The sequence below is a fragment of the Myxine glutinosa genome, chromosome 1 (genome assembly GCF_964187855.1).
Source record: "Myxine glutinosa chromosome 1, kmMyxGlut1.1, whole genome shotgun sequence".
Taxonomy (NCBI): domain Eukaryota; kingdom Metazoa; phylum Chordata; class Myxini; order Myxiniformes; family Myxinidae; genus Myxine; species Myxine glutinosa.
Window position 1 is genome coordinate 150,430,808 of NC_136261.1, and position 14,519 is coordinate 150,445,326.

Sequence of the window (14,519 nt, forward strand, 5' to 3'; positions counted from 1 at the left end):
CTGAACTCAACTGGTCAATATCAATATGGTTAGAATATGCATAATAGAACCACAAACTATATAGTTTATATGTGCTAAAAATATATGACAAAAATTGATTTTCAATATGGCCGCCCTGCCGTGCCCATTTTTGGGCGGGCAACGCCCAAATGCAATCCCAAACTAGTTTATGTCTTAGAGATGCTGCATAACAAGTTTCATCAAATTTCATCAATATTTGTGACTTTTAGAGCGCAGACGTCGAATTGTTTACAGACAACAGACAGACGACAGACACTAGTCCAGTTGAGTTAAAAACTCATGGTTTAAGGGGGTCTACCGAGGGTCAAAGTGGATCGAGGGTTGACCAATCCCCCCCCCCCCCCCCCCCCTCCAAAAAAAGATATTTGCTTTCTTCTCTGAAACTACACACACGGTTTTGATGAAACTTGACCACAACCTTCACCACCTGTGTTGTACCAAAGTTTGTTCACAGCATTAAAAAGTACGATATCTATGATATCGATATCGATATAGTACGATATCGATAGATATAGCAAATATCTGTGAAGAGAAACAGTTTGAGATGGTTTGGTCATGTGTTGAGGAAGGACGAAAGTGACTGGTTGAGAAGAGTGATGGAAATGAATGTAGAAGGAAGTAGAGGACGGGCAAGACCGAGAAAGACTTGGCTAAAGATGGTGGAAGAAGAAATGCGGGCAAGGGGGTGAACAAGGAGAGATGCAGAAAATAGGGCAAAATGGAGAAGATTGTCATGGGGACCGCAAGGCTAACCCCCGCTCTAGCAGGGAAAATGGCCTTAAAATGCATGTTGTACAAAGAAAAATCGAGCCCTGAAGGGTTTACTGGGGGGTTACCTCCCAAAATAGGTGTATTTGCTTGCTTCTAAGAAACTGCACATACAATTCTGATGAAACTCGACCACAACCTTAATCACCCATGATGTACCAATGTTTGTTCAAGGCATTACAAAAATTGGGGTCTGAGGAGGTATACGGTGTGGGGGTGGGGTGGAGGGGGGAAGGGGTTGCCCCCCAAAAATAAGTATTTTTATGATTGTTTGTTTAAAGTGTTATGATTATGTTAGTATTATTCTACATATTGTCCTGTCTTCTAGCAACCATTGAAATTGGATTAAAATACCTTTAGTCAGTGTAGTATACTGCTTTATTCAACCAGGTGAGCGCCAGGGGTATTGTCCCAAAGTTTCTTTGTCATCCTCAAATTGAAACGTTTGAATTGCTTCCAACTACATTTTGCAGGGTTGGAAGGATTGCTGTCGGAGATCAGCAATTTGCCGGTTTGAAGAGAAATGTGTTCAAACAAAATAAATCCTTCAACTCAAACTGCTTTTTAATCCCACCTTGTTGTCAATCTATGTTTTTTTTCCTATCCACCCTCTGGACAATGGTATATCAAATCATGCTACAGCCAAGCAGCTTGCATTCTCAGCTTGGAAAGCTATCCTGAATTAGGGTAACTTTTGTTCCTTCTGTAAGGCTCGTAAAAGGTTTGTTCCGATTCCGAGGCAAGCCAGAAAAAAACAATCTTCCAAATCTCAAAACACAGTCATCTTCCTCCAAATCATGGTGGTGCTTTGTCAAATCTGTCTCTGATATATGCACCCGACCATCCCGACCCTCTCCACAAAGGGCAGTGCAGGGGATGCAGACTCTGCTCGAGTTAAGGCAGAATGTACAGTCACGTGAAAAAGTAAGTACACCCCATGTAAAGTTTTGACTTTTTCAACATATTTCAACATACAGCTATTTGATCTTCATTTCAACAATATTGATAGATAACGGTGATATAATATAACAAATATGAAACATTTACATTTTGTAGTCCATTGGATAACTTATATGAACATAAATGCAAATTTCGCATGTGGAAAAAGTAAGTACACCCCTACATTTATCACGACTTCAAATACCTAAAATTAGAATCAGGTGCACCAGCTCAGGTGCAAATTATTAGAACATCGTTGGAGAGGATCTTGGAGGAACCTGTCTTATTTAAACCTCAGACATTTCGTTTGGTTTGCTCTTTGCTGTTGAAGTGTGCGGCGTCACCATGCCTAGATCAAAAGAGCTCTTTGAGGCCTTCAGAAAGAAGGTTATAGATGCCTACGAGTCTGGGAAGGGATTTTAAAAGATCTCCAAACAATTTGAAATCAATCATTCGACTGTCCGGAAGATCATCTACAAGTGGAGAAGATTTCAAACAACTGCCAACTTGTTCAGGCCAGGCCGTCCCAGCAAGTTCAGCCCGAGAGCAGACCGAAAGATGCTGAAATAAGTCTCTCAGAACCCCAGAATGTCATCACGGAACCTACAGGTAGCTCTTGCCACTGTTGATGCCAAAGTGCACGAGTCTAGCATTAGAAAGAGGCTGCACAAATTTGATCTACATGGGAGGTGTGCCAGGAGGAAACCATTGCTGTCCAGAAAGAACATCAGGGCAAGACTAAAATTTGCCAATAAACACCTAGGCAAAGACCAGCACTTCTGGAACAATGTGCTCTGGACAGATGAGTCAAAGGTAGAGCTATTTGGCCACAGTACCAGAAGGCATGTTTGGCGAAAACCAAAGACAGCATTTGACCAGAAGAACCTGATACAAACACAACATGCATTTTAAAAGGCCATTTTCCCTACTAGAGTGGGGGTTAGCCTTTCGGTCCCCATGACAATCTTCTCCATTTTGCCCTATTTTCTGCATCTTTCCTTGTTTACCCCCTTTAGTAAGGGAAACATATGAAAATCTGTTAACTAAATTGTTACCAAAAAATTTCTTCACCAATATGTTTGTAAAGGTGTGTAATAACATGTGTTAAAATGTTGAAGGTCAACTCCCGTGGGAAACCCAGAAAAAAAGCTGTTGAATTCGGGTACCGAAAAATTATTTTCGAATATTTATATTTTTTTAAATCGGCCCTTAAGTAACGTATGAGGGGTCAAATAAGGGTTTTTCATGATTCTGAGTTGATTGTTAACATTTATATTTCACCACAGACACTCCTTTGTGAAAAAATAATTTCTAAATATATCTCATTTTCTACTTTGCAGGACATGGAGTCTAGCAATATGGATGAAGACGTTACTCCACCTGTGCTCAATTGCTTCATCTGTGCACGCTCGGATACACCAGCTGAAAGGCTCATACAGGCAACTCCAAAGGGATACTCAACTTTATTGAAACAAGCAGAAACTGTCGAAAATGTTACTGTTGTGGAACGTATGAAGGAGGCTCAAAAGGAAGGAAAACTGAGGTACCACCAGAAGTGTAAAAATGATCTGTACAACAACTTTGTTGCAACCACCAAGAAGTCAGCTCAAGCATCAAAGGCAGAGAAAGAGTCATCAAAGTTGAAGAGAAGACGCACTACTTGTGAGTTCAGTTCATCAACTGGCTGCAGTTCTAGAAGATCACAGTCAGTTGACCTCCTGTATAAGGATGTATGCATTCTTTGCAACCAACCAGCCCAGCTCTACAAAAATAATCCAGCACAAGCTAGAAAGAAATACAGAGTGCCAGATAATTTGACTGCAGATACACTGAAGGCAAGCTTGCTGAAGACAGCACGGAGTCGCGGGGATGACTGGGGCACTGAAGTCACTGGACGCCTGGAAGGGATCAACGACTTGGTAGCAGAAGAAACACTGTACCATTTGCGATGCAAACTTATGTTTGCGAGAGGTGACAGTTTGTCCAAGACTGATGAGGAAGGAAAAAGGAAGAGAGGACAGAGGAGTATTGATGAGGAGCGAGAGGCAGTTTTTATTGAATTCTGCGAATGGTTAGACTCAGAATTAGAGCATGGGGTAATGAACATGGACCAAGTCCATGAAAAGCTGCAGGAGTTTGATCAGTCACCAGAGAAGAGCCTTTCTTATTCAAAGCATTGGCTAAAGATAAAACTTCTAGAGAAATACGAAGACACCTTGTATTTCACAACACAGGAAAGAAGGGCAGATGTACTCTGTCTCAAAGATGGCACCGACAATATTCTGCGAGGGCATCATGCTAATCTTGACCATGGAGATGAGAAGACTCAGATCATAAAGACGGCACTCAAGTTCATATCCAATGATATTGCCTTGATTGATTTAGGTCCAAAGTCATACCCCACCACACACAGTATGACTGACATCGATAGTCAGCTGACACTTGTTCCTGCAAGCCTTCAGATGTTCTTGAGACCGATTGTCAAGACAGACGAAAGAGTTGCCGTTTGGGGGCAGAATTTTATTAAGGCCTGTCGACCTCGGTCTGGAGTATTGCCACACCAAATGGGGCTTGCCATACAACTTGATCATAGATTTGGGTCAAAATGGATGCTCAACAAGTTCCACCGGCTGGGATACACTGAGTCTTACACGGAGACACAAAACTACAAATACTGCTTCCTTAATAGTAGGAGTGGAGATGATGTTCCAGATACTTCTGGCACTCTTGACACCATTGTGGAGGAAACCGATGAACAGATCAATGATGAGGTTGCGGTTGATGCTGCGCTTGAGGATCAATCAGTGATGACAGCCAAAGTGCCAGCCAGTGAAAGTGAATTGTCAAGTAATGATCAGGTGGTCTTTATGGAGGTTGGGGAAACAAACAATGCAGTCACTCAGTTTGTTGGAGACAATATAGATTTAAACATTGTCTCTATTCACGGAAACACTCCCTTTCACTCAATGGGTTGGATCGAAGTCACCTCTCCGGCACCACCTTTGCCAGATCCACAGACAACAGCAGCTTTCCCCCGGGTGAAGTTGAAGGCACTCGACAAAGCTAAGATCCTGAGAGGAACTGAAGTAAAGATTATTCCATTTACGAACAGGAAACAGATAGGAACGAACGCGATCATGTTCTCTCCCCCCTCGCTGAGTACCTCACTGATCGCTGAGATCATGTTTCAAGTACATTTACCATGGACGAGATACTACATTGGGTGAAATTCGGTACAACATGTTCTCAAGGAAGGCAGCGGCAGGAGTGATCAAACCAGAGAGACTACCTCCAACAGAGGGTGCAGCTGCACAACATTCACTCCGTGCCTACCTGCAGACCCAGACTGGATCCTTCTACAGAGCATGTCTCTGAACCCAGTGACTATGGATGGACAATAGGTGTGCATGGGTATGAGCCAGTTCCAACACTGGACCCCACGGCTCCTGAGGAGCTATTGCAGTTCACGAGCTGTAATTGTCATGGAGATTGCAGCAACCGGCGATGCAGCTGCAAGAAGAATGGGGTCACGTGCATCTCGGCCTGTGGAGTCTGTAATGGCATTACATGCAGAAACTGCAGCCATGATGTTGTTGAGTCTGAAGAAGACATAGACAATGACTGTTGAAACTTCTGACATTGTGAATGAGAAACAACTCTTGAGTATTATATATGTATGTGAAATAAAAGCTACTTTGTGTGTAAATGTAAAAGTGAAAATATAAATGTTAACAATCAACTCAGAATCATGAAAAACCCTTCTTTGACCCCTCATAAGTTACTTAAGGGCCGATTTAAAAAAAAAAAATTTCTCGAAAATATTTTTCGGTACCCGAATTCAACAGCTTTTTTTCTGGGTTTCCCACGTGAGTTGAACTTCAACATTTTAACACATGTTATTACACACCTTTACAAACATATTGGTGAAGAAATTTTTTGGTAACAATTTAGTTAACAGATTTGTGAAATATCTCATAAAATGCCCTTACTACTTGCCCGAATTTCTTCTTCCACCATCTTTAGCCAAGTCTTCCCCGTCCTCTACTTCCTTCTACATTCATTTCCATCACTCTTCTCAACCAGTCACTTTCATCCTTCCTCAACACATGACCAAACCATCTCAACCTGTTCCTCTTCACAGCATCAATCACAGGCTCTATTCCCATCATCTTTCGCAATTCATCATTTGTCTTCCTCTCTCTAACGATACTCCGCACATCCGTCGAACCATTCGCATTTCCACCCTTTCCAACCTTCGTTGCTGCTCTACGTTCATTACCCTTGTCTCGCTCCCATAAATCATAACACTTCTCAAACATGCAGCATACACCTTTCCCTTCAGCTTCAACGACATTCCCCTCATCATCAGCACGACACTCAGTCCCGAAACTTCTTCCATGCACATCTCACTCCAGCAACTGTTGCCGAGTCTGATCCACCTTCTCCATTCATCATGCCTCCGAGGTAGCAAAATGTTTTCACACCTTCCAGTTTCATGCCGTCTCCAAGATCCAACTCAACATTTCCTCCATCTGCAGCTCCCTCTGTGCACACCTTACATTTGAATGTAGCTGCCACACTGGTTAATGACCCTCTCAGACCACTACATTTTTGATGAACCCACTCAGCGCACATTGTACATTGAATGGAGTTCACTCCGACACCCTTCCTACACACAGCACAGGGCCACTTCCCAGTTCTTTCCACCTCACCACATGCTTTACCACTTGCCATCACCTTCGTCTTTCCGATATTCACCTTCAGACCTTTTGTCTCCATACATTCCTTCCACTTGTTCATCTTTTCCTTCAGTCCATCCATACTTTCCGCAATCAACACCAGATCATCTGCATACAACAACTCCCACGGTAAACCCTCCTTTACGTTCTGAGCCAGCACCTCCATCACAGCTACAAATAGTAGTGGACTTAGTACCGACCCCTGATGCACTCCCACCTTCACCTCAAACTCACCACTGTTCCCATCCTTCGTCCTTACAGCTGTGTGCGCTCTTTTGTACATTGCCATCACTACTCTGATCAACCATTCCTCCACTCCTAACTTCCTCAATGCCCATGTCAATACTTTGCGTGGAACCCTATCGAATGCTTTCTCCAGATCAACAAACCCAAGAAACAACTTCTTCCTCTTCTCCACGTACTTCTCCTGCAACTGCCTCACAATGAAAAGCGCGTCTGTCGTTCCTCTTCCTGGCATAAATCCAAACTGCATTTCGTCGATCTTCACTTTCTTCCTTATCCTCCTCTCCAACACCCTTTCCAATACCTTCATTCCATGCTCCAATAACTTTATCGCTCGGTACGAGCCACACTCCAGAGGGTCACCTTTCCCCTTGTATAGAGGGATGAGGGTACTCAGTTCCCAATCCACTGGAATGCGGCCTTCTTTCACCACCAGATTACAGATCTCTGTCATTCTCTTCACACCCCAACTTCCTGCTGCCTTCAACATATTTCCCACAACTCCCGTCGGCCCTCTCGCTTTTCTACCCTTCATTGATTTTATCGCTTCCTCAACTTCCTTCTCAGTTATCTTCTCTGCCGGTCCTAAAACTGGGTTACTCTCTATGTTGCCATCCCATTCATTCTCTATATTCAACAGCATTTCCATATATCTTTTCCATCTTCCTTTAATTCCATCTGGGTCGACAACGATTTGTCCCACTTCATCCTTCAAGCAACTCACCCCCATCACATCACACCTCTCTTTCGCTATCTGCTTTTCAATCCTGAATACTGCTTTCTGACCTTCTTCCGAATCCTAGCGTTCTCCGAACATTTTCCTACATGCCTCCTGCGCCTTTGCTACCTCTTTCTTTGCAGCCTTCCTGGCTGCCTTATAACTTTCATGCTCTGCTGTTTCTGCTCCCGTACCCTTCGCCTTCTGCCACTCCTTGAACTTCTTCCTCTTCTTGTCAATCCTCTTTCCAACTTCATCATCCCACCACCATGTTTCGGAGTGCCTCGGTGGTCCTTTTGTCCATCCACATACCTCACCAACGGCTCCCAACAGACTAGCTTTCATTAACATCCAACCACTTTCAAGCTCAACCACTTTCAAGCTCAACCACATCATCCTCGACCCTACTCAGCCTCTCTTTTAATGCCTCCCTTACTGTCACCTCTTTCAACCTCCACACCTTCATTCTCGGTTGGTACTTCACCCGCCGAGCTCTCCTCGCACCTTTCACCCTTATGTCGCAGACAACCAAGTGGTGCTGTGAAACAGCCTCCTCCCCCGGGATCACCTTTGTGTCCCAGAGGTGCCCCCTATCTCGCCTACGCACCATCAGGTAGTCAACGTTTGTCGTCAACCCACCTGACGTGTATGTAACAAGCTTATTATCCTCTTTCTGGAACTGAGTATTACAAATCAACAAATCAGCTCCATCAGCAAACTCCAAAATCCTTTCACCTTCTCCATTTCTCACACCATATCCGTAACCCCCATGAACTCCGTCAAAACCATCCATACTCCTTCCCACATGTCCATTTAGGTCTCCTCCTACCACAACAACTTCCTCATCTTTCACGTTTTCCATCAGCTTCTCTTTCGCACACCAGAACTTGTCCTTCTCTTCATCGCTTCGACCAACCTGCGGAGCATATCCCAAGATGACGTTCACCAAGAGCTTTCCAATCATCATTTTCACCATCATCAACCTATCACTCACTCTCGTCACACTCACCACACTGTCTACAAACTCCTCAGAAAACAGGACACCAACACCATTCACGCCCTCCAGGTGCCACATAAACTTGTATTTCTGTCCCTGCCTACTCTTCACCATTCTCACACCACTTCCCTTCCATCTCGTCTCTTGCACACAACATATCTCCACTCTTCTTCTGACCAATACTTCCACCACTTCTCCTGATCTCCCTGTCATTGTCCCTACATTCCATGTCCCAAACCTCAGAAACCGATCTCCATTCCAGGCTGTACCCTGCCTGTACCCTGCCCATGGTTCTCTTTTTGAGGCAATTTTTTTATGGCCGGATGCCCTTCCTGACGCCAACCCTCTTAGTCGTCTCTTACGACACGCAGGGATACGGTATACCTATTTTAATCCAGGGTACACACAGGGAAACGTTTAAAACATGGAAATTCTGGGGGGGGGGGGGGGGGGGAGCCGTCAGCACGGCTGCGGTTTAAACATATTTAAATAATATTTAAACAAAACCATGAAAAACAATCTGGGAAAAGTCTCTAAGTGAGAACGTGGATTTGAGAAAGCAGGAGCAGAGGTGGAAGAAAAACGAGATATAGGGGGCGGGGCACAAGTCGAGACGAGGAGGAGAGCGAACAAGCACGTGTCCGGGAGGAGAGAAAGAATTAATATAGAATTTTTTTTTGTTTGTTTATTTGTTTGACCACAAGGTCAATACCTGACTACAAGAACCTGATACCAACTGTAAAGCATGGTGGTGGAAATATTATGGTTTGAGGCAGCTTTGCTGCATCAGGGCCTGGGCAGCTCACCATCATAGAATCCACTATGAATTCTTCATTGTACCAGAGGGTGCTTGAGGATAATGTGAGGCCATCTGTTGGAAAGTTGAAGCTCAACCGAAGGTGGACCTTGCAACATGACAATGGCCCTAAACATACCAGTAAATCTACCAAGGAATGGCTGAAAAGAAAGAAATGGAGGGTTCTGGAATGGCCAAGTCAAAGCCCGGATCTAAATCCCATCGAGATGTTGTGGGGGGATTTGAAACAAGTTGTGCATGCAATTGTGCATGCTGTGAAACAATTTTTTGTTGAATAAATTATTGCAAAGTCAATTTTTCATTGTGTTTTGTTCAATTCGATCACCTTTATCTATAGATACTGTTTAAATGAAGATCAAATATTGATATGTCCACATTTGTTAAAAAGATTTTAAAAACATTTAATGGGGTGTACTTACTTTTTCCACATGAGAAATTTGCATTTATGTTTATTTAAATTATACAATGGACTACAAAATGTAAATGTTTCATGATATTTGTTATATTATATCACCTTTCTCTATCAATATTGTTGAAATGAAGAACAAATAGCTGTATGTTGAAATATGTTGAAAAAGTCAAAACTTTACATGGGGTGTACTTACTTTTTCACGTGACTGTATGAACTCCGTCTTTCCCTCCAAATGTCGTGCACCCAAACTATCCTATTCTGTCCTCATTTTACCCCAACACATGCACTGTCCGCTAGACTCGGTGTAACTTCTCACCCGAGAAGGGAGGGAAAGTTCGGTCCAGCCTGACTCCGCTTAAGCAACGGGCCAAGATGGCACCAGTATCCATGTTCTCAAATCCTGTTCTGGCAATCTTGCTTCCCCCCCCTCTGTGTACCAAAGTCAGTCTGCTCTCCTTTGGCAACCACCCTTTTCCATGGAAGTAAGCAAATGTCACTGCCGTCTCGCAGAATGGTGCAAAAACAGATCCCATAAACTACAAGCTGGTGAACTTAATTGCAATTCCAAGGAAATTCATGCAATCTATCATTACAGCTTATGTCAAGTCTCAAATATTTCCTGTTTTCAATGTCTGATATCTAACCATCAGTTTGGATTCCATCCCAGTCAATCCATGCTGGACATTCTTTTGTTCCTTTCTCAGCAATGGTTGGAGGTGCTCAATGTCAAGCAAGAGGTTAGGACCGACTCCCTGGACAGATCTCTGGCATTGGACACGGTCTGATATCCTGCTTTGCTTACCAAGGTGCAATGCGCAAGACTACATTTTATATTTGAACCCATCCACCTACATTCCTGCATTTCTGACTGCCTCCACTCATGCAATCAACATGTTGCCATCAATGGAAACCTCTCCTTCCCTTTCTCAATGGTGTCTGGAGTTCCACAAGGCAGTGTTTCGGACTCAGTCCTGTTCCTCTATATTAAAGACCTCTCCGAAGCTCTGGAAAATCTTCTCTTCGTTTTTTGCAGATAACTCCAAATTGTGTCGTCCGTCGTCCAGTACCCTCATCCCTCTGCTGGGCAGACAACATATCTACGTCGCTCTCTCCCTCTCTGGTGATCTGGAAATGATTAGACTTTGTACTTTCCTTGGACAATCAGAGCTACTTGCTATTTACTAGGCCTTTGTCCAGAGCTCAAAGGAGTACTATTCTTAGCTACGGGCTTGCAACCCAACATCACCTCACTCTCCTGGATGCTATGGAATAAAAAGCTCTCAAAATGATTGGTTTCTTCAGTGATGACTGATGAGAGACAAGGTCTGCTGCTCTCACACAGCAGGAGGGTTGGTGGTCTGTTCCCCACCCCCATCTATTCTCCAAAATTGATCCCTCCACTCTCTGCATGCATTTTTTCCAGTAACCCCCCTTCCTTGTTAAAGTTACAAAATCCAAGCTAAACGAATACCTCAGCTCTTATTCCTCGCTTTTCCCATCTATGCAGGAAGCACCTTCCAGATGTTGTTCTGCATCACTCTTCCCTCCAGGACTTCAAACAAGCAGTGCACCACAATTTATTGTCCCCCTAAATTCTGATCCATGATTTTTATTACCCCCATCAACCTTTCCTCAGCCATTCAATTTCCCTGCTAGTTTCAGTGGTTCCGACCCCTTCCCTCGCTCTCCTCTTCCCTCATTCCCTTGATGTTTGTCCCAATGTCAGTAATATCTTGCTCTTCCACGAGCCTCACTCCTGTAAAGAAAAATGCTCCCAACCCCCCCCCCCCCCCCCCCCCCCCCAAAAAAATCAAGATTTAGATTGCAAAAAGATACAATACAAAAATACATTATTAGTACAATACAAAATACAGGGTCCGGCTGGGAGGTGTGACGATTTTCAGAAAACTCGTACACAGTTATTTTTAGTCGAATTCCAATTTTTTTTTTTTTTAAAGACTACATATATAATGCCATTTAATACACTGTAACAAAGACATTTTAAAAATGTAATTCATGTTTGAATTGGGTATAACAATGCAAGTGGGGAGGTCTAGCGCATGCGTGATGGCTGTTGGTTACTCGTTGTTAGGCGCCATTTCAGTAGCCATGGAGCTGTGGACGATTGCACATCGCGTCTTTGTTGTTGAGACGTTTATTCAAACGGGTAGTTCGGTGGTGCTTACACAGCGCAGATTTCGTACTCACTTCAATGTTGGTCGACGTGGCACCGTTCCGTCTCGAAACACAATATTGAAGGGTAAAAAACTTCAGGACAACTGGATCTGTGAGGCCGGGAGCAGCTCGGGGAGGTGATCGAACCGTTAGGACCCCGGAAAACATCGAAAGGGTTCGACAAGCTGTGGAGGCCAGCCCTCGTCGGTCAGCGGTACGGTACGCTTGCGCTCCCCGGAATAGTCCGATTCGGCACGCTCGCGCTCGCCGGAATAGTCCGATTCGGCATAATTGGGCCTTATTTTTTCAAGGAAGGCGGACGCACTGTGACAGTCAACTCACAACGTTATGTTACGATGTTGCGCGAGTTCTTACTGCCTGAATTGAGACGACGTCGCATTGACCTCCCTACAGTTTGGTTTCAGCAAGATGGGGCTACTTGCCATACCTCAAGAGAATCAATGGCCTTATTAAGATAACATTTTCCAGGGCACCTCATTTCAATCCGTGGGGATGTGGAGTGGCCCCCTTGATCGCCCGATCTTTCACCCTGTGACTATTTTTTATGGGGTTCCCTGAAAGCTAAGGTTTACATTGAAAAACCACGCACTCTTGAGACCCTTTCAGATGCCATCACCCATCACCAGAGAAATTCGAGCTATTCCACTTGCCATGGTTGAAAGGTCTATGGACAACATTTCCGCGCGTCTGCAAGAATGCTTGGACAAGAACGGCCGCCATTTAGATGATGTCATTTTTCAAACATGAATTACATTTTTTTAAATGTCTTTGTTACAGTGGATTACATGGCATTATATATGTAGTCTTTAAAAAAAATAAAAATTGAAATTCGACTAAAAATAACTGTGTACGAGTTTTCTGAAAATCGTCACACCTCCCTGACGGACCCTGTACAATACAAAAAGTAAAACAAGTACATTATTAGTTATTTGGTGTGTTAATATGAGACTTGCACATATGAAAAAAAAATCGTTAGCACGGAGTAGCTTGGGTTGGGGAAGGGGGGTTGGCTCACATCGTTAACAATACCACAGTGGATAAGGTCCCTAAGGAACTTCATGACACTGCAGTTAGCATCACGATGGTCGAGTGTAGCTGCAGCAAGAGCACACTGCAGGATGGCCAGCATGGCAGCACAGCGAAGCAAAGTCAATGGGCTGCGCTGGATAAACCTGCAAAAAAAAATGTAGCTCTTGATGCTTTATACATAATCATAAGGCATTATCATCATGATAAGGCATTTACATCATCCTACTGTCAAGAAAACACACAGTTATGTATTCAAGGCCTTAATAAATTGTCTATAAAACACAAATCTTTCACTGTTTGCTGAAACTGTGGGTGGTGGTGCATGGCCGTTCTTAGTTGGTGGAGCGATCCGTCTGGTTGATTCCGATAACGAGCGAGACTCCGACACGCTAACTAGTTCCGCTACCCTGGTGTGAAAGAGAGGTGTGATGTGATGGGGGTGAGTTGCTTGAAGGATGAAGTGGGACAAATCGTTGTCGACCCAGATGGAATTAAAGGAAGATGGAAAAGATATATGGAAATGCTGTTGAATACAGAGAATGAATGGGATGGCAACATGGAGAGTAACCCAGTTTTCGGACCGGCAGAGAAGATAACTGAGAAGGAAGTTGAGGAAGCGATAACAGCAATGAAGGGTAGAAAAGCGGGAGGGCCAACGGGAGTTGTGGGAGATATGTTGAAGGCAGCAGGAAGTTGGGGTGTGAAGAGAATGACAGAGATCTGTAATCTGGTGGTGAAAGAAGGCCACATTCCAGTGGATTGGGAACTGAGTACCCTCGTCCCTCTATACAAGGGGAAAGGTGACCCTCTGGAGTGTGGCTCGCACCGAGCGATAAAGTTATTGGAGCATGGAATGAAGGTATTGGAAAGGGTGTTGGAGAGGAGGATAAGGAAGAAAGTGAAGATCGACGAAATGCAGTTTGGATTTATGCCAGGAAGAGGAACGACAGACGCGCTTTTCATTGTGAGGCAGTTGCAGGAGAAGTACATGGAGAAGAGGAAGAAGTTGTTTCTTGGGTTTGTTGATCTGGAGAAACCATTCGATAGGGTTCCATGCAAAGTATTGACCTGGGCATTGAGGAAGTTAGGAGTGGAGGAATGGTTGATCAGAGTAGTGATGGCAATGCACAAAAGAGCGCGCACAGCTGTAAGGACGAAGGACAGGAACAGTGGTGAGTTTGAGGTGAAGGTGGGAGTGCATCAGGGGTCGGTACTAAGTCCACTACTATTTGTAGCTGTGATGGAGGTGCTGGCTCAGAACGTAAAGGAGGGTTTACCGTGGGAGTTGTTGTATGCAGATGATCTGGTGTTGATTGCGGAAAGTATGGATGGACTGAAGGAAAAGATGAACAAGTGGAAGGAATGTATGGAGACAAAAGGTCTGAAGGTGAATATCGGAAAGACGAAGGTGATGGCAAGTGGTAAAGCATGTGGTGAGGTGGAAAGAACTGGGAAGTGGCCCTGTGCTGTGTGTAGGAAGGGTGTCGGAGTGAACTCCATTCAATGTACAATGTGCGCTGAGTGAGTTCATCAAAAATGTAGTGGTCTGAGAGGGTCATTAACCAGTGTGGCAGCTACATTCAAATGTAAGGTGTGCACAGAGGGAGCTGCAGATGGAGGAAATGTTGAGTTGGATCTTG

At 44.1% G+C, this 14,519-nt stretch overlaps 1 protein-coding gene across 5 annotated transcripts in view; it reads right to left on the reverse strand.

The window, feature by feature from the left end:
- The window catches only part of TNPO3 (transportin 3), a 190,622-nt gene that overhangs the window by 74,347 nt on the left and 101,756 nt on the right, over positions 1-14,519 (reverse strand). For all 5 annotated transcript variants that reach the window (XM_068119730.2, XM_068119715.2, XM_068119722.2 and 2 more), the window contains exon 19: positions 12,866-13,022. In XM_068119730.2, the coding sequence (XP_067975831.1) occupies positions 12,866-13,022 (157 nt within the window). The remainder of the gene's footprint in view (positions 1-12,865; positions 13,023-14,519) is intronic.